The sequence below is a fragment of the Ovis canadensis genome, chromosome 20 (genome assembly GCF_042477335.2).
Source record: "Ovis canadensis isolate MfBH-ARS-UI-01 breed Bighorn chromosome 20, ARS-UI_OviCan_v2, whole genome shotgun sequence".
Lineage (NCBI taxonomy): Eukaryota > Metazoa > Chordata > Mammalia > Artiodactyla > Bovidae > Ovis > Ovis canadensis.
Window position 1 is genome coordinate 24,062,170 of NC_091264.1, and position 18,440 is coordinate 24,080,609.

General features: G+C 44.3%; 1 protein-coding gene across 4 annotated transcripts in view; it reads left to right on the plus strand.

The window, feature by feature from the left end:
- BLTP3A (bridge-like lipid transfer protein family member 3A) overlaps nucleotides 1-18,440 on the plus strand; it is a 72,950-nt gene that overhangs the window by 49,463 nt on the left and 5,047 nt on the right. For all 4 annotated transcript variants that reach the window (XM_069564148.1, XM_069564149.1, XM_069564150.1 and 1 more), the window contains 9 exons: nucleotides 1,813-1,954; nucleotides 2,496-2,689; nucleotides 2,897-4,353; nucleotides 9,681-9,877; nucleotides 12,328-12,482; nucleotides 12,567-12,717; nucleotides 17,398-17,660; nucleotides 18,032-18,140; nucleotides 18,266-18,372. In XM_069564148.1, the coding sequence (XP_069420249.1) occupies nucleotides 1,813-1,954; nucleotides 2,496-2,689; nucleotides 2,897-4,353; nucleotides 9,681-9,877; nucleotides 12,328-12,482; nucleotides 12,567-12,717; nucleotides 17,398-17,660; nucleotides 18,032-18,140; nucleotides 18,266-18,372 (2,775 nt within the window). The remainder of the gene's footprint in view (nucleotides 1-1,812; nucleotides 1,955-2,495; nucleotides 2,690-2,896; nucleotides 4,354-9,680; nucleotides 9,878-12,327; nucleotides 12,483-12,566; nucleotides 12,718-17,397; nucleotides 17,661-18,031; nucleotides 18,141-18,265; nucleotides 18,373-18,440) is intronic.

Consider the following 18,440-nt stretch of genomic DNA (forward strand, 5'->3'; position numbering starts at 1 on the left):
TTTTCTGGAATTCTCTTGCTTTTTCTATGATCCAGCGGATGTTAGCAATTTGATCTCTGGTTCCTCTGCATTATCTAAATCCAGCTTGAACATCTGGAATTTCTCGGTTCACATACTGTTGAAGCCCAGCTTGGAGAATTTTGAGCATTACTTTGCTAGCATGTGAGATGAGTACAATTGTGTGGTAGTTTGAACACTCTTTGGCATTGCCTTTCTTTGGGATTGGAATGAAAACTGACTTTTTCCAGTCCTGTGGCCACTGCTGAGTTATCCAAATTGGCTGGCATATTGAGTGCAACACTTTCACAGCATCATCTTTTAGGATTTGAAGTAGATCAGTTGGAATTCTATCACCTCCACTAGCTTTGTTCATCGTGATGCTTCCTAAGGCCCACTTGACTTCACATTCCAGGATGTCTGGCTCTTGGTGAGTGATCACACCATCGTGGTTATCTGGGTCATTGAGGTATTTTTTTGTATAGTTTTTCTGTGTATTCTTGCCACCTCTTAATACCTTCTGCTTTGGTTTGGTCCGTACCATTTCTGTCCTTTATTGTGCCCATCTTTGCATGAAATGTTCCCTTGGTATCTCTAATTTTCTTGAAGAGATCTCTAGTCTTTCCCATTCTATTGTTTTCCTCTATTTCTTTGCATTGAGCACTTAGGAAGGCTTTCTTATCTCTCCTTGCTAGTCTTTGGAACTCTGCATTCAGATGGATGTATCTTTCCTTTTCTCCTTTGCCCTTCACTTCTTTTCTCAGCTATTTGTAAGGCCTCCTCAGACAACTGTTTTGCCTTTTTGCATTTCTTTTTCTTGGGGATGGTTTTGATCACTGCCTCCTGTACAGTTTTATGAACCTCCGTCCATAGTTCTTCAGGCCTCTGTCTATCAGATCTAATCCCTGGAATCTATTTGTCACTTCCTCTATATAATTGTAAAGGATTTGATTTAAGTCATACCTGAATGGTCTAGTGGTTTTCCCCACTTTCTTCAATTTAAGTCTGAATTTGGCAATAAGGAGTTCATGATCTGAGCCACAGTTACCTCCTGGTCTTGTTTCTGCTGACTGTGTATAGAGCTTCTCCAGGTTCAGCTGCAAAGAATATAATCAATCTGATTTTGGTATTGACCATCTGGTGATGTCCATGTGTAGAGTCTTCTCTTTTGTTGTTGGAAGAGGGTGTTTGCTATGACCAATGTGTTCTCTTGGCAAAACTCTCTTAGCCTTTGCCCTGCTTCATTCTGTACTCCAAGCTCAAACTTGCCTGTTACTCCAAGTATCTCTTGACTTCCTACTTTTGTATTCTAGTCCTCTTATGATGAAAAGGACATCTATTTTTGGTGTTAGTTCTAGAAGGTCTTGTAGGTCTTCATAGAACCGTTCAACTTCAGCTTCTTCAGCATTAGTGGTTGGGGCATAGAGTTAAATTACCGTGATGTTGAATGGTTTGCCTTGGAAATGAAAAGAGATTCTGTCGTTTTTGAGATTGTACCCAATTACTACTACATTTCAGACTCTTGTTAACTATGAGGGCTACTCCATTTCTTTTAAGGGATTCTTGCCCACAGTAGATATAATGGTCTGATATAATTTTTCTGAATACCCCACTACAAACATTTCATGAAAAAGATGAACTCATAGATCGTGTTTGTCAGGTGTGAGAATGCCTGGCATCCATGTGAAAATCATTCTACTCCCCATGACAGAAACTGGAAGAATTAATTACAGAGGCTTTATCCGACCTCAGAGGATACTGGAAATTCTGTTTGGGGCGTGGTACAGATGCTAACAGCCACTTGTGGTTGTCTAGGTTTCAACAGCTGGACAGCCAAGTAAGAAGCCATCGACACTCCTGTCCTGCAATCGGAAGCTTCACAACCTCCCTACTCAGGTCTCTGCCATTCATATTGAGTTCACAGAGTATTACTTCCCTGATAATCAGGAGCTGCCAGGTAAGCATGTGCCGTGGTCATTTCCTCCTGTCTAACTTATCCTGTTCACATTAGTCAGCCTTGGAGTCTCCGCTCCTATTCTGCTTGTTAGGAGTTTTAGGCGTTTGAGTTAGTATAGCACACTTTTGTTGAAAACTCTGCCCAGAAGATTCCTTGGCTCTCTCTTCTTTTAATTTATTTGTTTTTGGCTGTGCTGAGTCTCTGTGGCTGTGTGTGGGCTTCCTCTAGTGGCGAGCAGAGGCTGCTCTCTGGTTGCAGTGCGTGGACTTCTCAGTGTTGGCCTCTCTTGTTGCGGAGCACAGGTTCTAATGCACGGCTCAGTAGTTGCGGCACATGGACTTAGTTGCCCTCTGGCATGTGGGATCTTCTGGCACCAGGAATCAAACCCGTGTCCCCTACATTGGCAGGTGGACTCTTAACCACTGGACCACCAGCGAAGTGCAATGCCTTTGCTGTCTTGATAATAAAATGAATATTAGCTGGTAAGTAAGAGTCAAGCAGTTACTTCATTCGTGGCAATTCTTTTTTCTCTGCTTTCCAGTTCCCTGTCCCAATCTTTACATTCAGTTAAATGGTCTGACATTCACTATGGACCCTGTCAGCTTACTCTGGGGAAACCTCTTCTGCCTGGATTTGTACCGCAGCTTGGAGCAGTTCAAAGCTATCTACAAGCTGGAAGATTCCAGCCAGAAAGATGAACACCTGGACATCCGCCTGGATGCCTTCTGGTTGAAGGTAGGGTGGAGAATGGGATTTCTGTTCCCTGTTGGCAGCCACAGTTGCATTTCTACCATGACTGTGATTCAAGGTTCTGCTCTGCCCATTGGATAGAAAGAAGGAAAGCAGTTTTACAGCCCAAATGGTCTGCCATGCATGTGTTAGTGGTGGGTTGCAGAGGTGCTCAGCCGGCCATTCTGAACTGGGTTTCATTTCTCTCTGAAGGTGAGCTTCCCGCTGGAGAAGAGAGAGCGGGCTATGTCGCGTCGTCCCCAGTCCCTTGTCCTCTGTGCGTCAGGTGTGACTGCCACCAACACACGCCACGCTCCGCACTGCGGCTGTCCGGACCTCCAGAGTCTCTTCCGGGGTTTTGCTGCTACTGAGTTCTTTCATTCCAGTTATGTTCAGTTTCCCAAGGTACCAGGCGGCTTCAGCCTTCTGCACATGTTTTTTATGGATCACGCCTTCCAGATGGATTCCTGCCTCCCTCAGGCTAGTGTTCTCCCCCCTCAGAGGCGTAAGGCTTCCCAAGACCTCTGGTCCATCCACTTCACCCAGATCTCCTTGGACTTTGAGGGAACAGAGAACTTCAAAGGCCACACCTTGAATTTCGTGGCCGCCTTCCCCTTGTCCATTTGGGCCTGCCTGCCCCTCCGCTGGCAACAAGCGCAGGCACGAAAGCTGCGTATGGCCACAGAAGGGAGGCTGAAACCGTCCGCCAGCTTTGGCAGTCCTGTCCATTCTGAGGCTCTGGCCCCTGACACGATGTCCCATCAGAGGTCGAAGACTGAGCATGATTTGAGAAGCCTGTCAGGCCTTCCGGAAGCCACGGAGATCCTGAAAGAAGGCAGCGGCGGTGTGGACAGCAGCGGGCCCCTGATGGAGCTGGAGGACACGGCGGGCATGCACGTGCTCGTGCACTCCCCTGCGCACGTCCGCCTGCGGCTCGACCACTACCAGTACCTGGCCCTGCTTCGCCTGAAGGAGGTGCTGCAGGGTCTTCAGGAGCAGCTGACTAAGGATACAGAGGCCATGACTGGGGCTCCCCTGCAGGACCAGACAGCCTGCATTGGCGTCCTCTTTCCCAGCGCGGAGGTGGCTCTGCTCATGCATCCTCCCCCTGGGGCTGATGTGGCTGACTCTGAGGGTTCAGATACTACCAGCCTCATAGACTCAGAGCTGTCTCCTTCAGAGGACCGGGAGCTGAAGTCTGACGCCTCCTCAGAACAGGGCCCAGCAAGCCCCGAGAAGGTTCCGGAAGACAGTGGCATTGAACATCTGGGTGCATCCCAGGACAGGCCATTGCCTCTCCACAGCAATGGAGAAGTACAGGATACAGGTTCTCTTGCCCAGCAGGAGGCAGGGAAGGGCCACGAGGCAGCTGATTCCTTACAGGCCAAGAGACCGAGCCGAGCCCAAGCATCTGACTCACCAGCTGCGTTGAAGCCCCCAGGGAGCAGGGATTCTGCTCTGAATGGACAGGGCGATCTCATCCCCGTGAAGAACATAGAAGGAGAATTATCAAGTGCTATTCACATGACCAAGGATGCCACCAAGGAGGCCCTGCATGCCACCATGGACCTCACCAAGGAAGCTGTGTCGCTGACCAGGGATGCCTTCAGTCTGGGCAGAGACCGGATGACCTCCGCCATGCACAAGATGCTGCCTCTGCCCCCGGCCAAGTGAGTGGTTCTCAGTCGCTTCATCTTTTCCTGCTGGCTTTGGCCACAGGGCTCAGGCCTCCTGCCATGTACACCTGTAGACGGGGAAGCGCCTGTAGTCTAGGAGTGTGCGTAAAATGGGCTAGTTAATGTCGCAAAGGCTTTAGTTTTCAGAGCTGCCTGGAGAGCAGCAGAGGAACTTTCAGGTATTTAGAGGATAACAGGCATTGCAGTCAGAGAGATTTTATTTTCAGGACTGCATCTAATCCTGTGATGGGGGAGAACCCTGAATTATAATAAAACAACATAATCCCATGAATTTTCACATGCCTTCATGTATCATAGTCTGGTCTTGGGCAATTTTCAAGTCAACATTTATTGTTTCGTAGCATCAAGTTATCTCTTTCACTGATTCCCTATTGTTGATACAGATATACTGTATCAGAATAATAATGCCAGTATGATATATTATTCTTTTCTGTGGGCCCTTGGGTAATATTTTGTTTGACGTAATCCCACAACGGTCTATGGTGTTCGCTGCAGATGTTCATAGCCCAATTTATAGCTGAGGAAATGAAGGCTTCAGAGACCAGAGCCCATGGATCCTGTCTTTTATACATTGAAAAGCTGGAGCTTTGGATTTGCTCTTTTTGGTACACCTATCAATATCTGCCAGGGTAATAAAGAAGGGAGAATTTCATCCATTCATGTAACAAATATTTTCTGAGCCCTTACTGTGCATGAGGCCCTGCGTTAGGCATCGTGGCTACAGTAGGGAGTGAGCAGAAAACACAGAAATGTGCAGTCAGAAAGGAGGGAAGGCATAGATTTTTTCCACCAGTGTCTGTGCTTTCAGAAAGGATAATGAGAACTATGGAAAATCTTTGCTGAGAAGATCAGTGGCTTTAGAGCTTTTGTTTAAGAGGATTTTCTTAAATTTGTCTCAAAGCAAAGCCTGCAAGTGGGCTACTACCTGCTTGGCCAAGATAGCCTAGGAGGAAAGAGAAGGAAAGCTTAAAAAATAAATTATATAATAATACTAGGCAACATTTATTGATTGCTTTCTATGTGTCCGAAACTGTCCTAAATATTACAATATTAAGCCAATGAATTATAAGAACCCTATAAGGAAGGAACTAATATCACTCCCCATTTTACAGATGAGGAAACTGAGGCTCAGAGAGGTAAGAAACTTACTCAAGGTCATACAGCTTGTGAGGGTTGGGGTGAGGATTGAGAGCCTGAACTCCCAGTGACCAAATGTGCTGCTTTTTCCACATGGAGATGGGTGAGGGTTGGGAACAGAGGAGAGGTGAAAGGAGAAAAGACAGGTGTGTGTGACACGGACTCGTTCAAACACCAACACCGCTTCCCCACTGCCCAGGCTGGCGGCCTTTTCTCAGTCCTCTCTCTCCAGGACTGCCTGTGCAGTCAGCCCTGCCAGTCAGCCCACCCTGAGTGTTTGTAACCCTGTGCAGTTACTCACACTTCTCTGAAGCAGTCTTTTTCCTTGGCTGCTCTCTTCTTCCTTTTATCCTATGAATGTAACTGTTCCACAGCACTAGGCTATCCATATTCTGATCACTTTTATCATCATTTTATTTTTTAAATTATAAAAATGGGGTCTTCCCTGGTGGTCCAGTGATTAAGACTCCATGTTTCCACCATAAGGAGCCTGGGTCCAGTCTGTGGTTGGGGAACTAAGATCCTGCATGCCGCATGGCATGGCGCCCACCCCACCGAAAAATTATCAAAATAATTTGTGTTCATTTTGTCGATAATGTAGAAAATAAAAGAATAAAGAAGAAAACATAAAAGCCACTGTGATGACACTCTCCAGTGCGTGCATGGCGTGCTCAGTTGCTACAGTCGTGTCGACTCTTTGCGACCTGCAGAGGCTCCTCTGTCCGTGGGATTCTCCAGGCAACAATACTGGAGTGGGTTGCCATGCCCTCCTTCAGGGGATCTTCCCAACCCAGGGATTGAACCCGTGTCTCTTATGTCTTCTGCACTGGCAAGCAGGTTCTTTACCACTAGCTCCACCTGGAAAGCCTGACACTATCCAGCGATAGCCCTTATTGACTTTTGGAATCTTCCAGATTTTATACATATATTTATGTATCCATGTGAATGCTTGTACGTGTTTACACGTATGAAGTACACACATTTTTTAATAGGATTATGTTATTTCTATAGAATATAGAAAATTTCCAGTTTTATTCACTTTGTTTAAGATTCCCATTCATGAAGTATTTGAATATATAATTTTTAATTGCTCTATTTTTGTTGTTGTTCAGTTGCTTAGTTGTGTCCGACTCCTTGCGACCCCATGGACTGAGGCACGCCAGGGTTCCCTGTCCTTCACCAACTCCTGGAGCTTATTCAAACTCATGTCCATCGAGTTGGTGATGCCATCCAACCATCGCATCCTCTGTCATCCTCTTCTCCTCCTGCCTTCAGTCTTTCCCAGCATCAGGGTCTTTTCCAGTGAGTCAGTTCTTCTCATCAGGTGACCAAAGTATTGGAGCTTCAGCTTCAACATTAGTCCTTCCAATATATATTCAGGACTGATCTCCTTTAGGATTGACTGGTTTGATCTCCTTGCAGTCCAAGGGACTCTCAAGAGTCTTCTCCACCACCACAGTTCAAAAGCATCAATTCTTTAGCGAATTGGTCTATTATATTCTTGCAAATAGATGTATCATAATTTATTCATCCAGTTCACAATCTAGGCTTGGGGGGTCATTTAGTCTGGTTCAACTTTGTTCTCAGGTGAAACCAATGCTGTTGTAAATGTTCTTATTTTTGTGAACATGACTCTTTATTCATATCTCAATCTTTTATTTTACAATAAAATATTTAGAATAAAGATTTTATTAGAATAAAACCTAGGAAGTAGAATTATTGGGTCATACACTACAAACATTTTAAGGTTCTTTTAAATTGTTTAAAGATTCTTTTAAACCTTAAACAATTTAAGGTTCTTCATTCATTTAAGATGAATTTGCCAAACGTTCAGATTTAGGTCACGTTGCATTTTTGAATACATTTTGTTAATTAACTCTTGAACAATATGGGAGTTAGGGGCACTGAATGCAGTTGAAAATCTGCATGTAACTTATAGTTGGCCTTACCTAGAGTTACCTGTAAAATGGTTGCTGCATATCTGTGGTTTCAGCGCATCCCATAGATTCAAGTAACTGTAGATCGTGCAGTACTGAGTGTGCACGCTCAGTCACTAAGGCGTGCCCAAGTCTGCAACCCCATGGACTGTAGCCCACCAGGCTCCTGTGTCCATGGGATTTCCCAGGCAAGAATCCTGGAGTGGGCTGCCATCTCCTTCTCCAGAGGATCTTCCTGACTCAGGGATGGAACCTGCATCTCTTGCAATGCAGGTGGATTCTTTACCACTGAGCCACCTGGGAAGCCCTGTAGTACTAAAATATGTACTGTTGAGAAAAGAGTACATATAAGTGGACCTGTGCCGTTCAAACCTGTGATGCTCAAGGGTCAGCTGTACTTTTTCTCTTGGTTATTTTGTCCATTGCCTCACTTCTGCACGAGTCCTTGTTTTCAGTCCTGATTTCCTTCCCTCCCCTGCTGTTCCTTTAAAACTATCTACTGCACATAGTTCCACATGGATCTCCAGGGGTGCCTTGAACCTCACATGTGTAAAACTATAAATTCCTTATCCCAGACCAGCTCTTTTTTTCTTTCTTTTTGGGTGGCCTCATTCTCCTGCTCATTCAAGCTCTGCCTTTTCTAGGCATTTGTCAGGTTCTGACCATACTTTTAAATTTAGGCGTACTTCAGAATCATCTGGAGGCTTGTTAAAACACAGAGTGCTGAGCCCTACCCCCAGAGTTCCTCTTCCAGTAGGTCTGAGATGACGCCTGAGAAGTTACTTTTTAATGAATTCTCCTTTAGATACTAATGCTCCTAGGAGGGTGACTCTGAGTATAGGGCTCTAGGGAGTCTCACATCAATTTTTCCTGTCTGCTCCCACAGGTGGAGTATTTTAGTAAACTATTAGTTGATTTCCTTGTTGGATGTCTTTCCATCTCTAGCTTATTTGAAAAAGGCAGGTCAAACTTCCTAAAACATGGGTGTAATCCTATTATTTCCCTATTCTAAACCCTTCTGGCCTTTTCTTTTTTTCTGAGTTGAGTTTGGATTTCTTAGTGTGGCATTATCAATTATTGTGATATATCCATATGGCACATTATTTTTTTTTTAAATAGACTATTTTCTAGAGCAGTTTTAGCGACATAGCAATATTGAGTGGACAGTACAGAGATTTCTCATCTGTCTCCTACACGTCATAGCTTTCAGAGCACTTTCATGCATTGTCTTTTATCCAGGGTTTCCTGTGATCTGGCTGCAACTCATGTGGTTAAGTGAAAGAGCACTTAGCAAGAAGTCAGGAGACTTGGGTTCTTCTTAATTCTACCTTTAGCTGAAACTGAGTCAGTTTCTTCACCTATATCATAGGAGGGTGGACTCAAAAGGTCTTTACAAGTTTCTTTAAAGAAACCTTCTAACTTTGTCTTCTGTTGCTCTTCCCCAGCAAAGCCTGTGCTCCAGCTGAGCTGCGCTGCTTGCTAGTCTGCAAGGTACCTTTTGTTTTCTGGTGCCACGACTTTGTTCAGGCTGATTGTTCCCCACATAAGGCCCACTGTGCTGTCTCCTTCACAGTCTTTCAAGGACCACCTCACGCATCATCTCTTTCCTCAGAGCCATTCGTGATCCCCTTCTTTTCATCCTTTCCCTTTTTTGGCGTTGGCTAGCCTTTGGCTTGTACCCCTGTCCCTCTTACAGTGTGTGACTTACTACCATATAGTGTTATTTGTATATAGTCCCCTCTCTCCTGATAGAATACGCATTTTTTTGAGGACGGGGGTGTCTTATTTGTCACTGCCCACCACTGCCCTGTGTCTTGTGTGGTGCTTTGTATGCAGAAGTTATTCAGTAAATGCTTGAGGAATGGCTTTGGGTACAACTCAATAAGCACCAGGGCCGTAGATAGTAGGTCTCTGCTATAGATAGGATAATCCTGAATAACCTTGACATTCGACATGGGAGAACTGCCTATGCAGTTTGAAATGCTGAAATAGGAGGGTTCAGAAAGGCCCAGCCATTGGAAAATGGTGTGACCCTCTTCTACAAAAGGTAATCAGTTTAGTTCAGTCGCTCAGTCGTGTCCGACTCTTTGCGACCCCATGAATAGTTGACCTCAAAGTTTATGCTTACAATAACTGTCTGGGCTGAAAAGGGTGGGTATTGCAAGGGAACGAAACAACATGCCTCCTAAGCCACATTCGTGGTTTCTGCTTTTGTTTTTCAAACAGGGAGCCTGTGGCCAAGGTAGATGAAGGGGTGGCAGCCCCTGTAAGTGGAGGTGCTGCCCGACTCCGGTTTTTCTCCATGAAGAGGACAGTATCCCAGCAGTCATTTGATGGCGTCTCGTTGGATAACAGTGGCCCTGAAGACCGGATTTCAGTGGACAGTGACGGCAGTGAGAGCTTCGTGATGCTCTTGGAGTCTGGTAAGTGGAAGCAGAGCCAGGCAAAGTTGCAGAGCCTCAAGAGGGTTCTTCTGATGCCTGTATTCAGACCAGCAGGATGCAGAAGGAGCTGAGCTTTGATAAAGCAGACATTTTCTTAATCAAAAGCAAAGAATAGTGAACTTTTAGTGGCTCTGTGACTCTGAATTTATCCTCGCGTCTTCTAGGTTATTGATAGGTGTTTGACCCTTATCACAGAGCAACACTCAGAGACGAGAGCACTAGTCTTACAGCCACGGAGCGCTGGCAGTAGGCTAACTTTGAGGCTGGGTCAGTGGTGTGTGTGTGTTTCCTATCTTTTGCTTAACTATGTATTTCATTGTTGGAAAACAACTGGGAGCTTTTTGTCTATAGTAAAATGAATAACTTTCAGGAGTTAGATTAAACTCCCACTAGGAGTTAGACTAGTTCTTTCAGCTTATCGAAATGAAAACTTTTAAAATCGTCCCTTGTATGCATGCTAAGTCGCTTCAGTTGTGTCTAACTCTTTGCAACCCTCTGGACTGTAGCCCGCTAGGCTCTCTGTCCATGGGATTCTCTAGGCGAGAATACTGGAGTGGGTTGCCATGTGCTCCTCCAGGGGATCTTCCCTACTCGAGGATCGAACTCGCGTCTCTTGTGGCTCCTGCATTGCAGGTGGATTCTTTACATCTGAGCAACCAGGGAAGCCTAAAATCATCACTTAGGAGTATCTAAATGAAAATAAAATAAAAAGAGAATATACTGTTTCTTAAACTGGCTGGCATATCCATGTTTGTTTTGTTATTAATTTCTTGTGAAAAATCCAAATATTTAAAAATAGAATCAAATAATGAACCTTCATATACCCATTACCTAGCTTGGGATATTAAGAACTCATGGCAATTCTTTTTTTTTTTTTTTAATTAATTTTATTTTTATTTGGAAAGGTTTCCATTTCCAAATACGATCACAACCGCCATATGACAGATTTTGGACAAAATCTCTATTATTACTGTCCCAGTTCATTTCAGTTTAGTCGCTCAGTCATGTCTGACTCTTTGCAACCCCATGGACTGCAGCACACCAGGCCTCCCTGTCCATCACCAACTCCCGGAGTTTACTCAAACCCATGTTCATTGAGTCGGTGATGCCATCCAACCAGCTCATCCTTTGTCATCCCCTTCTCCTCCCGCCTTCAATCTTTCCCAGTATCAGGGTCATTTCCAGTGAGTCAGTTCTTTGCATCAGGTGGCCAAAGTATTGGAGCTTCAGCATCAGGCCTTCCAGTGAATATTCAGGACTGATCTCCTTTAGGATGGACTGGTTGGATCTCCTCGCTGTCCAAGGGACTCTCAAGAGTCTTCTCCAACACCACAGTTCAAAAGCATCAGTTCTTTGGCATTCAGCTTTCTTATAGTCCAACTCTCACATCCATACATGACTACTGGGAAAACCATGGCTTTGACTAGACGGACCTTTGTTGGCACAGTAATGTCTCTGCTTTTTAATATGCTGTCCAGGTTGGTCATAACTTTTCTTCCAAGGAGTAAGTGTCTTTTAATTTCACTGCTGCAGTCACCATCTGCAGTGATTTTGGAGCCCAAAAAAGTAAAGTCTGCCACAGTTTCCACTGTTTCCCCATCTATTTGGCATGAAGTGATGGGACCAAATGTTATGGCAATTCTTATTTCATTTATTCTTCTGCCCTCTTCCCTTCTTCCCATATTACTTTGAAGCAAATCCCAACCATATCATTTTATCCATAAATATATGAATATTTTTGCTACACATCTCTAGAAAATACAGATTTTTAACCAAATTAAAAGTTTTTAAAATTATGGTAAAATGTACATAACATAAAATTTACCATTGTAACTATTTTAAACTATAATTTAATAGTATTAAGTACCTTCAGATCATTGTACAACCATCACCCACTATCTATCTCTAGAACCTTTTCATCTTGCAAAACTGAAAGTCTATACCCATTAAACAATAACTCCTCATTCCCTCTTCCACCAGTCCCTAGCAACCACCATTCTACTTTCTGTCTCTATGAATTTGACCACTTTAGGTACCTCATGTAAACGGAATTGTACATGACTGGCTTATTTCATTTAACATGATGTCTCTGTGGTTCATTTATGTTGTATGTAGCATGTATCAGAATTTCCTTCCTTTTTAAGGCTAGTATTTATTTTTCGTTTGTAGCACATTTTGTTTAGCCGTTTTTTGGTCCATAGACAGATGGGTTGCTTCCATTTACAGGCTTTTTTCAACATGACCAAATACCATTGTCACACTTAAAAAAATTAACAATAATTCCCTAAATTCATTAAATATCCAGTTAGTCTTGAAATTTCCAGTTTTCTCATGAATGTCATAAATTTTTTGTTTTTATAATTGTCACTAGAGATTGGATTTGAGTAAAATTTTTTGACTCTCCAACTCTTGTTATCTTTCTTTTGCAGAGTCTGGTCCAGAATCTCTTCCACCAGGATCTCTTCCCAATGCTGTGGACAGTGCTGGTGTTCGAGAGAGCCCTGTTGTGGATAGTTATGGCCAGGGGTCACCAGAGGCCAACAGTTCGGTCTCACCTAGTGGGGAAGACCTCAATCTTCACCTGGTCAGCTGTTCTACTTTCTTTTCTGCAGAGGGTGGGCTCTCAGCTGGCAGCTTGGGACTCAGCTAAGCGAGTCTCCTGTTACAGGTCTCAGTTCTGGTCCTGAAGGTGCATGAGGTGTCTCTGGGGATTGAGGTACGTGGTGAGGACCTCACTGTGGCCCTGCAAGCAGAGAAGCTGACCCTCCAGCAGCCAGGCACTGTGGGACTCTGGCAGTTCCTGCACGGACAGTGCTCAGGTAAGGATGGTAGGATTCCAGGAGAGTTGGTGGGATTTGAGCTGAGGTGGGGAGGAGGACAGTCAGAACTTAAGTTGCTCCTGTCCTGTGCTCCAGGGGCAGCCAGCCTAGTGCCAAGTCTTTGGTGCTTCTCTCCAGCAGCCTTTAGGGGGAGGAAGAAGTCTAATGAAGCCTCCTTCTCACAAGGAGCCTCCGAGAGCTCTCACTGAGGCTTTGTGCCCAGCAGGCTAGTGGCATCCTCACCTCCCAGGTGCTCCTTACCCTCATATGAGAGGACAGTGTCAACTTCTTTGTTTGTGGGGCTGCTAACATCAAGCTGTATCTGATCAGGGAGCTTCTGATTCAGTCCTTTGATGTATATTATCATTTATACTTTAAAAGATGGCAGGAAAAATCTGGACTTAAACTACATGCTTCATTTTTAAAAAATTTTATTTTTAAATATTAAGTAGATATGCTTATAAAGTAGAATTCTTATAAAAATATATATAAGTATAAAATAATCACAATACAATGAATGCATGTATCTACTACCTAGTTTAATAACTGGAACAGTACCATTAAGTTTCAGCCCCGGGAGCCCCTCTCCAGAACCTTCCTCTTGCCTCTCACCTATCATAGGGGATCACTATCCTGAATTTGTATTTTTCATTATCTTGCTTTACAATTCTTCCACATTTTTTTTTTTTTTTAATCAGTGTATTATTTAGCTGTGTAGGCTTTCGAGGTTTTGTAAGTGGAATTATTGTTTATATTCTTTTGTGATTTTCTCCTTTCAAGTACTACGATATTCTTCAAATCCTTCTAGGTTGTTGAGTTAGCTATAATTCATTCATTTTCACTACTTTATAATATTCTATTGTAGAAATATATGACTTTTTAAAAAACTGCTTTAATGAGGTATGATATGCATACTATGAAATTCACTCTTTGTGTGTACTTTGATAAATATTAGTAAGCTTCCACAGTTCTGCAACCATCACCATCACCCCCAAACTCTCTCTTGTACTCATTACTCTGTTTACTTCTTCATTCTATTCTGAACAGACATGTGGTTTGTTTCCACTTTTTTTTTTTGCTGTTTCAAATAGAATTGTTTTGACATGCCCGTCCTTGTATATGTCTCCTGTTATATATGCTGGAGAGTTTCTCCAGGTTTATATTCCTGAGGAAACAATTGCTAGGTCATTAGGGTAGGTATAGCTTTAATTCTGCTAGATAATGCCCTTCCCCCCTCCCCCCAGAATGGTTGTACCAATTTATAGTTATATAGGTATGTAAGTTGTTTCATAGCCTTGGCTGCACCTGAGGTTATTCTTCATGCAGTTTTGAGTAAATTAGCATAGATCCTGCTTGGCTTCCTGAGAGAGAGAGGAGAAGATCAAGACTTGGAGAAAGGAAGAGATGATCAAATTCAGCAGAGTTGAGGGGCCACTGTTTTTTATTCATTTTTGGCTGTGCTGTATGGCTTGTGCGATCTCAATTCTTCAACCAGGGGATGAACCTGGGACCTAGCAGTGAAAGAGTTGAGATCTAACTACTAGACCACCAGGGAACTCCCGAGAGTCCTCTGTTTTAGCTTCACCTTGGCCATTAGCCCACTACCTCTGATTCTAAGCAAGACCAGCTTTTTAATTGGTCCTTAATGTCCCTTCTACCGTGAGAGGCATTAAAGCAAAGTGTCCAAGCCCATGGTCTTTGCAGTCAGGCAGCTTACATGCAGCTCCTACCTTGCTACTTGCAAACTGTGTTACTTCGTTGGTTTAAAAAAAATGTCGTATTTACTTTTGGCTACGCTGGCTCTTCGTTGCCGTGTGTGGGCTTTCTCTGGCTGCAGTGAGTGGGGAGTACTCTCGAGTTGCAGCACGTGGGCTTCTTCTTGCAGTGGGTTCTGCTGTTGCAGAGCACAGCCTCTAGGACATGGGCCCCAGTGGTTGTGGTGCAAGGGCCTTGCTGCCCTGTGGCGTGTGGGGCCTCCCCAGAGCAGGGAGCGAGCCCTGTCCCCTTCCCAGCAGGCAGACTCTGAACCACCGGACCACCAGCGAAGTCCACAAGCTTTGCAACTTTGGCAAGTTACTCTCTGTGCCTTAGCTCTTTCATCTGTAAAATGGGAAGATAATAATACTTCTGGTACAGGGTTATTATGAATATTCAGTTTAGTTCAGTCACTCGGTCATGTCCAGTTCTTTGCGAGCCCATGGGCTGCAGCACGCCAGGCCTCCCTGTCCATCACCAACTCCTGGAGCTTACTCAAACTCATGTCCATTGAGTCAGTGATGCCATCCAACCATCACATCCTCTGTCATCCCCTTCTCCTCCTGCCTTCAATGTTTCCCAGAATCAGGGTCTTTTCAAATGAGTCGGCTCTCCGCATCAGGTGGCCAAAGAATTGGAGTTTCAGCTTTAGCATCGTTCCTTCCAATGAATATTCAGGACTGATCTCCTTTAGGATGGACTGGTTGGATCTCCTTGCTGTCCAAGGGACTCTCAAGAGTCTTCTCCAACACCGCAGCTCAAAAGCATCAGTTCTTCGGCACTCAGCTTTCTTTATAGTCCAACTCTCACATCCATACATGACTACTGGAAAAACCATAGCCTTGACTAGATGGACCTTTGTTGGCAAAGTAATGGCTCTGCTTTTGAATATGCCATCTAGGTTGGTCATAACTTTTCTTCCAAGGAATAAGCGTCTTTTAATTTCATGGCTGCAGTCACCATCTGCAGTGATTTTGAAGCCCCCCAAAATAAAGTCAGCCACTGTTTCCCTATCTATTTGTCATGAAGTGATAGGACCGGATGCCATCATCTTAGTTTTCTGAATGTTGAGCTTTAAGCTAACTTTTTCACCATCCTCTTTTACTTTCTTCAAGAGGCTTTTTAGTTCCTCTTCACTTTCTGCCATAAGGGTGGTGTCATCTGCATATCTGAGGTTATTGATATTTCTCCCGGCAATCTTGATTCCAGCTTGTGCTTCTTCCAGCCCAGCGTCTTTCATGATATGCTCTGCATATAAATTAAATAAGCAAGGTGACAATATACAGCCTTGACGTACTCCTTTCCCTATTTGGAACCAGTCTGTTGTTCCATGTCCAGTTCTAACTGTTGCTTCCTGACCTGCATACAGATTTCTCAAGAGGCAGGTCAGGTGGTCTGGTATTCCCATCTCTTTCAGAATTTTCCAGAGTTTATTGTGATCCACACAGTCAAAGGCTTTGGCATAGTCAATAAAACAGAAATAGATGTTTTTCTGGAACTCTCTTGCTTTTTCCATGATCCAGCGGATGTTGGCAATTTGATCTCTGATTCCTCTGCCTTTTCTAAAGCCAGCTTGAACATCTGGAAGTTCATGGTTCACGTATTGTTGAAGCCTGGCTTGGAGAATTTTGAGCATTACTTTACTATCGTGTGAGATGAGTGCAATTGTGCGGTAGTTTGAGCCTTATTTGGCATTGCCTTTCTTAGGGATCGGAATGAAAACTACCTTTTCCAGTCCTGTGGCCACTGCTGAGTTTTCCAAATTTGCTGGCATATTGAGTGCAGCATTTTCACAGCATCATGTTTTAGGGTTTGAAATAGCTCAATTGGAATTCCATCACCTCCACTAGCTTTGTTCATAGTGATGCTTCCTAAGGCCCACCTGACTTCACACTCCAGGATGCCTGGCTCTGGGTGAGTGATCACACCATCATGAAAAAAGATGTCCTTTCATTAGAGGGGACTGGGATGCAAAAGTAGGAAGTCAAGAAACACCTGGAGTAACACGCAAATTTGGCCTTGGAGTACAGAATGAAGCAGCCAAAGGCTAATAGAGTTTTGCCAAGAGAACGCACTGGTCATAGCAAACACCCTCTTCCAACAACACAAGAGAAGACTCTACACATGGACATCAGCAGATGGCCAATACCAAAATCAGATTGATTACATGATTTGCAGCTGAAGATGGAGAAGCTCTATACAGTCAGCAAAAACAAGACTGGAAGCTGACTGTGGCTCAGATCATGAACTCCTTATTGCCAAATTCAGACTTAAATTGAAGAAAATAGCGAAAACCACTAGACCATTTAGGTATGACCTAAATCAAATCTCGAACCATTATACAGTAGAAGTGAGAAATAGATTTAAGGGACTAGATCTGATAGACAGAGTGCCTGATGAACTACGGATGGAGGTTCGTGACATTGTACAGGAGACAGGGATCAAGACCATCCCCAAGAAAAAGGAATGCAAAAAGGCAAAATGGCTGTCTGAGGAGGCATTACAAATAGCTGTGAAAAGAAGAGAAGCAGAAAGCAAAGGCGGAAAGGAAAGATATACCCATTTGAATGCAGATTTCCAAAGAATAGCAAGGAGAGAGAAAGTCTTCCTCAGTGATCAGTGCAAAGCAATAGAGGAAAACAATAGAATGGGAAAGACTAGAGGTTTCTTCAAGAAAATTAGAGATACCAAGGGAAATTTTCATGCAAAGATGGGCTCAATAAAGGACAGAAATGGTATGGACCTAACAGAAGCAGAAGATACTAAGAAGAGGTGGCTAGAATACACAGAAGAACTGTACAAAAAAGATCTTCATGACTCAGATAATCACAATGGTTATGAATATTAACTATATATTAAAGTGCTTTGAGCAATCACTGGCTGGTAATTAATTAATGTATTTTCCTTCTGTCTTGCTTCACAAAGGCACAAGCTTTCAGGACTCCTCCACTTTGAAGACTGGCCACATCAGGCCGGCTGTGGGCCTTCGCTTTGAGGTGGGGCCTGGTGCAGCTGTTCATTCCCCTCTGGCCACACAGAATGGCTTCCTGCATTTGTTGCTTCAGGGCTGTGACCTTGAGCTGCTTACTTCGGTGCTCAGTGGCCTCGGGCCCTTCTTGGAGGATGAGGAGATCCCAGTGGTGGTTCCCATGCAGATTGAGCTCCTGAACTCCAGGGTCACTCTAAAGGTGAGAGGAACTTCGGGGTTTACCCTAGACTTGGTCAAGCAACGGATTCTTGACCCTTGACCCTGTTAACAGTGACAGCTGTTAACTTCTTCTCATGTCCTTGTGAGATGTGGGGAGGACCAAGTGAGGAAGGGCATGTTAGTATTCACTACTACAGTAGTACCTAAGTACTATGCAAGCCCACAGGTTAGCAGATCCTCAGTCTCACTGTGTCTAGAATGGGAGAGACTCATGTCTCTCATGCCTCGCTAGAGTGTATGGATAAACAGTGACGGCAAAGTGCTTCCAGCTCCACAGTTGGAAGCATGGGTTGTTTCCTAAGCTGCTCTGAGTTGCTTGGGGGCCTCACGCGGCTTCTCTCTTTCCTGCAGGATGATATTCCCCCCATCTACCCCACCTCACCAGGCCCCATACCCATCACTCTGTCCATGGAGCATGCTGTGCTGAGTCGGAGTGACGACGGTGTGTTCCACATAGGCGGTGAGTAGGGCTTGTCAGCCTCCCGGCTCCTCTACCTTTTCGCTCCTGTAAGGAAATAGGTGACAACTAGGAACAGGCTGCCTGTTGCTGGCAGTTTGTCATTCAGAGCCTTTACTTTTTTCCAGCTGCTGCTCAAGACAGACCATCAGCCAAAGCAGCTAAGAGTGAGAAGAGGCAGCCCCCCAAAGAACAGGTGTTTTTGGTGCCCACTGGGGAGGCTTTTGGTCCACAGGTGAGTCCCTAACTGAACAGTACCTTTCGTGTAAACCCTTTGGGGTTGTAATCACGGAAGCGGGTAAA